This window comes from Chelonia mydas, chromosome 3 (genome assembly GCF_015237465.2).
Source record: "Chelonia mydas isolate rCheMyd1 chromosome 3, rCheMyd1.pri.v2, whole genome shotgun sequence".
NCBI lineage: Eukaryota > Metazoa > Chordata > Testudines > Cheloniidae > Chelonia > Chelonia mydas.
Genome location: NC_057851.1, coordinates 5,545,873 through 5,554,837, shown reverse-complemented (window position 1 = coordinate 5,554,837; position 8,965 = coordinate 5,545,873). Strand labels below are relative to the sequence as shown.

Below are 8,965 nucleotides of genomic sequence, written 5' to 3'. Positions count from 1 at the left end.
GTTCTTGCATGCCAACAGGAGGGGTGCGCTGTAAGAACCTAGATGGAACACAGAGGTCAGACCACTAGCATGATAAAATGCTGCTGGTGTATGTCTACACTGCAATTAGTCACCTGGCGCTGGCCCGGGCCTGCTGACTTGGGCTAAGGGGCTGTTTAATTGCAACGTAGAAAATTGGCAGCCCAAGCTCTGGGACCCTCCCACTTCACAGGGTCCTAGAGCCCAGGCACCAGCCCAAGCCTGATTGTCTACACCACTACACTGTAGACATACCCACAGGCAACAGGAGTAGCAGAGGCTGTTTGTTTCTAGCACTGAGGGAGACCTACGCAGTCTGTTCCTGAGTGTGTTTGAACTGCATAGCACAGGGGCTCAAACTTTTCCAAGGGGGACGGGGGACTAAACCTAAGGAAAGTTTCCTTCTGAACACTACTGGTGCCATCATATCCCTCTGGCATCTACTGCGATTACTTTGCCAGGTAATGTCTCTAATTCATTTAACTGTCTCCAATGCTATGAGTGTTTTGCCTTGCTTGGAAATATTAATTGCTCTCCATTCTTTTATTCCTCTCGCTTCCCTGCTCATGCTTCTGTGATGCCTGTTCCCCTTCTCATCCTTGTCCCTTATACGTATGTTCTTGCCCTTCTCCCCAACATCCACTGCCCAGCTATCTCATCTTCTGCTCCCCTTAGTCCCTGGATCATGCTACTATGTTAGTTTTTCCCCTAGATGTTCCTTGGTAGTTGTTGGTTCCTGTTTCCTTTTCTTCACAGTAGCCCATTTGAGAGGGAGCTACATTAGTCCCTCCTTGTTTCCAGCAGCTTTACAGGCTCTTTTCAATGAAGACAGCTGTAGAAGCTGCTGGGACCACCAAGGCGGTGGGTCTAGGACAATGTGACCAAGGCTCTCCAAGGCCACTTCAGCCTGCAATGTGGGAACCATGCAGGAACAAATGTTCTTGAGCAGCTCTTCCCAACCCTTGTGAGCCATCCTACTGCCTGAGTCTGCGGTATGAACCTCAGTCTCAGAGGAAACCTTTCCTTCTTCCCAAGGGTGAACTAGTGGAGGTAGATTTGGGAAGAAAGAGTGGCGGGGGAGAAAGCCAAGGCTCTGCAAAGTTTGCTGGCCCTTTTGGAGATGGGAAAACAAGTGGCTGGAGCCTGTAGAAGTGATCTGAGGGCTGGGGCCTTGCTCTACCTGTTTACACCTGTGCGAAGTATATGTAACCCCATTTTAGGTACTACACAGTTCCCCATTACCTAAGCACCTCACACACTTTATTTATCCTCAGAACCACCACCACCACCCCCTTTGAGATCGGCCAGTACTATATCTCTGTTTTGGGGCTGGGAGAGGGATACCCAGCAAGACTAAGGCCCCGATCATTGAAGTCAATGGGAGTTAGGAGCCTAAATACCTTAGGCCCAGATCCTCTAAGTGATTTGCACAACGTCTCAGAGGGAATCTGTGACAGAACAGGGACTTGAACTCAGGTTTCCCAACTCCTAGGCATCTGCTTTAACAAGTAAACTGTCCTCCTCCCTCTGGTCTGGTGGTGTATATACCCACTTTGCACAGCTGTAAGTGACAGTGCAAAGGCAGTGGTGCATGAGACCTACACTTTAATTGTGGCTGCACTGGCCTTGATGTTCTTAAGCCCAAATTCAGACCTGGTGTAAATGGCCATACTTAGAACCCCCTGAGCTCAGCAAAGCTGCACCCACCTGTAGTAAGGTGACATGCCAAATGGGTGTAAATTACTTGTTTCCCCCACTCCCAAGAGCAAGCAAGCTGTACAAGCTACACTCCTTTTCTGCCTCTATTTAGAGTATGACCAACTACCACTTCATTTACACCACCACTGAATTTGGGACTGGGTGATGTTCATGACAGTGAAACCCACAAGGGCTCTGGTCCAGTGGATGAAGAAGATTGCTGTGAGTCAAGCCCTTTGGATTTTATTTCCAGCTAAGTAAGCTTGGGGCAAGTCACTTACTTCTGGTCTAACTAGAAAATTAGGTCCATTCAACCACATTGGTCACGTGAAAAATCCACACCCCTGAACTGTGTAGTTAAGCTGGATTAAGTCCCCATGGAGCCAGTGCTAGGTCAACTGACTAATTCTTCCATCGACCTAGCTACCTCTTCTCAGGGGGATGAATTGCTTACGCCAGCAGGAGAAAGTCAGCCGTGCTGCCACAGTGTTTAAGTGTAGACAAGCCCTTAAGCACTTTTGAAAAGCTCCCTGGGCACCAATCCACATCTTTAGGCCCCTGAATACCTTTAAAAATTGGGCCTCTTTGCCTTAGTTTCCACATCTGGAAAGGGCCTAAAGATACTCACTGCTGTGAAGTGCTGGCTGACCTCCAGCTGAAAAGGCGTTATACACGTGCTAAGGATTTTTATTACTCTCTCCTAGTAGCTTCACAGCTCAGAGAATGTATTTACACTACAGGCCTGGAAATTCATGTGGGGACGTGTTTTCCCTTCCTTGCTGTGTTTGCGCAGAGCCCCTCATGGGGTGAGGCCATGAGGCACTTGACCATCCAGCAGCCTCGGCCAGAGCATGGAAGTGTTCAGGACAAACTGGACACAGGATCACTGTCTTTTAAATTCAACTTGTTCTATTCAAGAATCTAGAGAAAAAATTACACTGCTTTTGTTTTCAAACAGAATATTGGATGAAGGCTTTAATAAAACAGTCTTGTTCTTTGCCAATACCTGTCCATCTCGTCCTTAAAGCGATAGCAAAGGTGACAACAGCAGCGAGCGGAGTGCAAGGCAGTATCGGAAAGAGAAATCCGCAAATAGTCTAACAGACACAATTAAAAATATAAATGTCAATCTGTATCTTTTTATATATATATTTATATATTTGAAATACACAACATTGGTTTTTATTTCTTCACCTCCAAGTCAAAGGAAATATTGCACTCTCTCTGATCTCCTAGCTACGGTGGCATAGGGCAAGGATGAGCATCGTGTGAACTAACAGAAAGCCCAAGTGCTCCTGTTTTAGCTCTCCTGGCGCACACCAGAGATTTTTCCTCTGACCACCCACCCTGAGTTTTTATCTCTTAGCAACAAACACTAAGTGGAGGCTGGGTCTGTGGCACTAAATTAAATCCAAGCCACCTGCCTCTCGATTACACTAACAGGGTACACAGGAGCCTACTGCAATTGGGAGTGCTCCTGAAATGCTGCGTGAGGCTTCCGAACAGTCAGACCCACACCAGCACAGTGGTGTGTGTGTGTGAGCTGTAGGGGGATCGGATCAGTCCCTCCCCTATCTCCCTTCTGCTAAGCTGCAGACGGGGAGCTGAAGTCAAGCAGACCCCTCTAAGATAAACCTCCAGGAAAAAAGGAGCAGGCCAGGGGTTGGTTTCTCTTAAATCTAGACATTAGGTTGAAAGATGTTACTATCAGTCTCGTTTCTAGAGCGCTGGGCACTCAAAGCTGCTTGTCTCTCGCCAGTAGGAGGCACTGGACTTCATTCGCTAGTGGGAGTATGGAGCCCAGCTCCATCATGAGCTGTCGACCACCTGGTGCGGAAGAGTCACTGAGGAGCCATTGACAAAAGAGCCCTGCTTCTCCCGGCCCTTCAGGAAGAAGGTCAGCAACTCCCCTTTGCCTTTGACGTAGATGGTCCCCCGGCGCATAAAGCGGAACCCGTATTCCTTCAGGACGAGATGGGTCTCCTCCACCACCTGCACAGATGAGCAGACACGACCGCGCAGCTGCGTTTACTAGGCAGTGCCCTTGCTAAGGGCTGTCACATCCCTTCACGCGCATCTTCCTATTATAACTCCTCGCCCTCTACCCCAGGCATGAAGCATTTACATCACCCCTTTCATTCAAGGACCAGCTGGCACTTTGCTGCAGAGAGTCATCTGAGAGGTTCAGTGACTTCATGGTATAGCAGACCCAGGAACAGTTCCAGAGCTCCTGTCCCGCACTCCCCAAGTGTAATGGTTGACATAGGAATCCCTACATCTGATTTTCTGTCTCCCTCTGTGCTCCTTCACGCAACCATGTCTTTCCCTCTGCCCAGTCTCTCCTCCCTCCCATTACTCGCAGCTTGCATCCTCGTTTTTGCACTGGCCCCTAGGCCTGGAACAGCCTCCACCAGTCAGGTGACCTCATTCTCCAAACCTGGCTCTGTCAATTAGCTCCCCTGTCTCCAGAGCTACAGGCACTCACTCTTGCTCTGATACGTCACACCACCCTGTCTGTCAAACTGCAATTGCTGTCTCCTCGGGGCTGTCCCTTTCTCAGTGTCTATTGGTGCTGTGGTTAAGGTTACCTAAGCATTTCCATTCCACCCTCCTATTTTTACTAGCTCACAACTTTCATCTGAACTGAAACAGGTCATGCCTGGCGTTTCTGAGGGGGATGTGCTCACCCACCTGGATGTTCCCCATCACGCCTGTTGACTCCATCCTGCTGGCCACATTCACCGTGTTCCCCCAAATGTCATAGTGTGGTTTGCGGGCACCGATCACTCCTGCCAGCACCGCCCCTTTATTCATGCCTGGAAATCGGGCATAAGGACAACCTGACTTTACTACCTGGGTCCTGTAGTGGGGCGGGAGCCCTTGCCCTGGGTGCAGAGGAGCACAAATGCACAAACATACAGGGCACCCACACATGTCATAGGCGGCACCCCAGCATCATCCACAATACATATTGCAGGTACACAGTACCCATGGCACTATCACACGCATGGTGCCATCTCTCTCTCACACACACACACACACACATCATGCACCCACAGCCCTAGTACACACCTGTGGTGCCAGCACACACCGCAATGGTGCACGTACTTTAAGTTGTTGCATTTAAGTGAGGGTCCCCCTAGAAGTTTTTCTAAAAAGCAGCGTTTGGCTGAAGTTGCAAGTAGCGCTCCGGCCTCCAGCAGGAGCCCTGCTGTGACGATCCTTTCTCCAGCCCCTATCTGCTCCCTCTCCCCATGCTACTGGTCCCCTACTTTTCAGCTACAAGCCCCCAGCGCTAGCACCAGCGGGCTGGGGCCAGCAACTCTCCCCGAGCTCCTGCCATGCTCATGGTAAGATTCCTGGCGGTAACCAGCCCAGCACTGATGGCTGCATCTTCGTTAATCCCTGCTTTCCCCTGCTATGTAATAGTTGCTTTAAAATAAATATATTAAGTCTTATTGACAACTGACACGTAGTGGTGCTACGGGGCTGGGCTCAGCTCTGTAAATGTTTCAGCAGCCAATAGGGGTTCGGGGTTCTCATACCCGATGCTGCACTCAGGCCACGGAGAAACATGTTGATGGCTGATCTGTGGAACAATGTCTGTTCCTGGGAACAGTGGATGCCCCTGGAGACGTGCTCTGGTGGGGCCTACGCCCTGCCCTAAAAGGGGCTGGGCCCTTTTCCAAGGTTCTTCCATTTCATACTGCTATGAATGCTACCACTTAGTGCTTCACCGCTCTGTGCAAACAATTCATCCTTCTCCCACTCCTGAGATATAGCTATGTATTAGCAGCGCCGTACGGGGAAACCGAGGCCCCGAAAGGGGAGCAACGTGTCCGCAGCCTCACAACAAGTCACACTCAGGGCTGGGATTAAAACTCAAGTGTCTCTGGCTCCCTACTCTAATCACGGGATAGCACTGCTGCCACGCCAGCAATCCATTCTACGGCTGCATAGTCCAGGCCAGGCCTTAAGGAGACCCTGGGTGCTGACACAAGCCAGTCCGGGAGCTAGGGAGAACCACAGAGTCTGTCTATGGCCAGCAGCCACAATAAATGATCCGCTTGATAGTCACTCTACCTTGTCTCTGCTCACCTGGAAAGGGGCTGGGAGAGTAATGGGACAAACTAAAGGCCTTGCCCTAAAGGAATTCACAAATGAAAGAAAACAAGACACAGATATTTCAGTGACAGCTCAGTGCTCCGCATGCAGGGATCGGAGTTGAAGCCCTTCTCTGCTTGCTGGGCTGGTTGGTCTCAGAGTGCTGGAGTGTGGCTACCCCCATCCAATCTCCCACCCAGTCAGCAGACTCCAGTCATTCCCAGGGCGCAGCACTTGCCTATTCGGAGCATGAAGTTGTTGAAGGACTGGTAGTTAATGTTCATCAGGGTCACTTTCATGGCTAAGGCAAAGTCGGCCAAATCAGCTAAGTGTTGCCAACGCTCCTTCTCCGAGAGCTCCTCTTTCTGCAAGGGCAGTGCAAAGCCAAGGGCAGAGGTTGAGGGAGGTAAAAAGACCCTCCCACACCCCAGGAGGCAAGGATCAGCCTGTCCCATTCCCCTTTCTCCATCCTTCCCCATCAGGCCAGAGTTCTCAGACAGCCCAATTCACCTCCTCCCCAACCTCCCTCTCTTTGCTGTCCCTGTACCTTTATGGTGGTGTTGTAGCCATTGGTATTGACATCAGGGGTGACTCCAGAAGCAGCCATGTAGGTGCTTCCAATAGTTTTAATCTTGGTGATGCACCGGAACTGGGGATCATCCAGGAGCTGTGATATATAGGAGACAAAGCCACAAACAAAGGAGGTGGCTGGAAAAACAGCTCAAAGGCTGGTGAGTGGTGAGGTTACAGGAACTTGTGTCAGGCCAGAATTAGCTGTAGTTACAGTTGAAGCTCAGAGTTACGAACTGGCCGGTGAACCACACACCGCATGTGGAACCAGAAGTATGCAGTCAGGCAGCAGCAGAGACAAACAAAAGGCAACTACAGTACAGTGCTGTGTTAAACGTAAACGACTAACAAAAAAAGATTTGTCAAGGTAAGGAAACTCTGCGCTTGTTTCGTTTAAATTAAGATGGGTAAAAGCAGCATTTTTCTTAAGAACATAAGAACGGCCATACTGGGTCAGACCAAAGGGCCATGCAGCTCAGAATCCTGTCCGCCGACAGTGGCCTAATGCCAGGTGCCCCAGAGGGAGTGAACCCAACAGGTAATGATCAGTGATCTCTCTCCTGCCATCCATCTCCACCCTCTGACAAACAGAGGCTAGGGATACCATTCCTTACCCATCCTGGCTAATGGACTTAGCCTCCATGAATTTATCCAGTTCTCTTTTAAACCCTGTTATAGTCCTAGCCTTCACCACCTCCTCAGGCAAGGAGTTCCACAGGTTGACTGTGCACTGTGTGAAGAAGAACTTCCTTTTATTTGTTTTAAACCTGCTGCCCATTCGTTTCATTTGGTGGCCCCTAGTTCTTATATTACGGGAACAAGTAATAACTTGAAAGAAATAACTTTTCCTTATTCTTCTGCCCAGTACAGTTTGAAAGCTGTATTCAGTCAATGTTCAGTTGTGAATGTGTGCGAGAACCACAACGTTTTGTTCAGAGTTACCAACATTTCAGATTTATGAACCACCTCCCTTCCCCAGCTGTGCCGAATGCTCAGGTTCGACTGTATTTAAAACAACAGTGACACCTGGTGGCTGGTTAGCAGATTCGCTGGCTCATTTTATCTACTGATGCCCTGGCTGCAGGCTTCTTTTGGAGAGGCCAGAACGCATCCTGCAGCCAGTTGAGCTCTACACTGGGAGCACAGTTACCGTCCCCTGGTGCAACATTGCATGCTGGGATCTGTAGTCTCCAGGGTGTGAAGCTTGGTTCCAGATGGGATGGGCAGCGGTAGGGAATGCACATCTGGACAGCTGGCAATGGGAAGGCGCTGGCCCCAAACTAAGGCTGCTTACAGTCCCATCCAGTAGCAGTCTCAGCAAGGGAACCCCACAGGGAGAAACAGTTGCTCAGCTTGGCCAGGAAAGAGCTCTGTATGCCAGTGGGGTGGCCTACATTTCACTTCCAGACCACACCCTCCCAAGAGCTCCCTTGAATGGCCAGCGTCTGACTGGCATTGGGGAAGGCTGGACTCACCGCGTCGAAGTCCGAGATGATCTCGTTGAGGAAGCGCAGGCACTCGATCCCGCCGTTGTTGATACTCTCCTCCGTGTAGAAGTCAGCAAAGTTTGGGAGGGAGGCAAACATGACGCCAATTTCGTCATACGAATGGCTGTACAGCTCCTGCGGGACCAGGAAGCAGGCCTGTCACTCAGGCCTGCAGTGCACTCTCGTGTATTGCGCTATATTAGCTGTACCCAGCCGGGGGAGGACACCCAGAGATGCCACGGAGCCAACCCGCTTACTATTCTAGGGCAGCCCAAGCCACCTACTGGGCTCACTAGTTCTGTACAATGCAACTGCTTCTGCTACCCGGCTCCTTATTAAACCTGCAGCCCTAGTCGCTCTAGCACAGGGGTTCTCAAAGTGGGGGTTGGGCCCCCCTCGGGGGTCGTGAGGTTATTACATGGGGGGGGGGGTTGGTCGCGAGCTGTCAGCCTCCACCCCAAACCCTGCTTTGCCTCCAGCATTTATAATGGTGTTAACTATATAAAAAAGTGTTTTTAATTTATAAGGGTGGGTCGCACTCAGAGGCGTGCTATGGGAAAGGGGGTCACCAGTACAAAAGTTTGAGACCCCCGGCTCTAGCACATTGAAGGGTATGGCTACACACTGCAGTTAAACACCTGTGGATGGCTCGTGTCAGTTCTCTCGGGCTACGGCCTGGGCTCTGGGACCCCACAAGGGGTTGGGGGGGGTGGGGTGTCCCAGCGCTCAGGCTCCCACCCGAGCCAGAACAGCTACCCTGCAATTAAGCCACCCTTTAGCATGAGCCCACGTCAGCTGACATGGGCCAGCCACGAGTGTTTAACTGCAGCTTAGACAGTCCCAAAGAGCCCCTGACAAAACTCCTCCCAGCTTGGTCACCCTGTGAGCTCCCCTGGCTCCACTGAGCCACAAACTCACCTATGCGCCCAATTTCCTCCCAAAGCCCATTGGGTGGGGCTGAGTAACAGCAGTGGGCACTCCCTACCTAACCTACCGGTCAGCATTCCACAGGGCTGGCTGGGGGGAGCACAAGGGTTAGTGAAGGGACCCCGGGGGCAGCCTGGGTGCCCCTATAACATCACTCACAT

General features: G+C 50.9%; 1 protein-coding gene across 2 annotated transcripts in view; it reads right to left on the bottom strand.

Annotated features, from left to right (window-relative positions):
• Positions 1 to 2,607: 2,607 nt before the first annotated feature.
• ADCY3 (adenylate cyclase 3) overlaps positions 2,608 to 8,965 on the bottom strand; it is a 92,417-nt gene continuing 86,059 nt past the window's right edge. For both annotated transcript variants that reach the window (XM_027829189.3, XM_027829190.3), the window contains exons 16-20: positions 7,866 to 8,012; positions 6,368 to 6,487; positions 6,059 to 6,185; positions 4,408 to 4,532; positions 2,608 to 3,708 (exon numbers count right to left, since the gene is read on the bottom strand). In XM_027829189.3, coding sequence (XP_027684990.2) covers positions 3,526 to 3,708; positions 4,408 to 4,532; positions 6,059 to 6,185; positions 6,368 to 6,487; positions 7,866 to 8,012 — 702 coding nt within the window. In that variant the 3' untranslated portion in view covers positions 2,608 to 3,525. The remainder of the gene's footprint in view (positions 3,709 to 4,407; positions 4,533 to 6,058; positions 6,186 to 6,367; positions 6,488 to 7,865; positions 8,013 to 8,965) is intronic.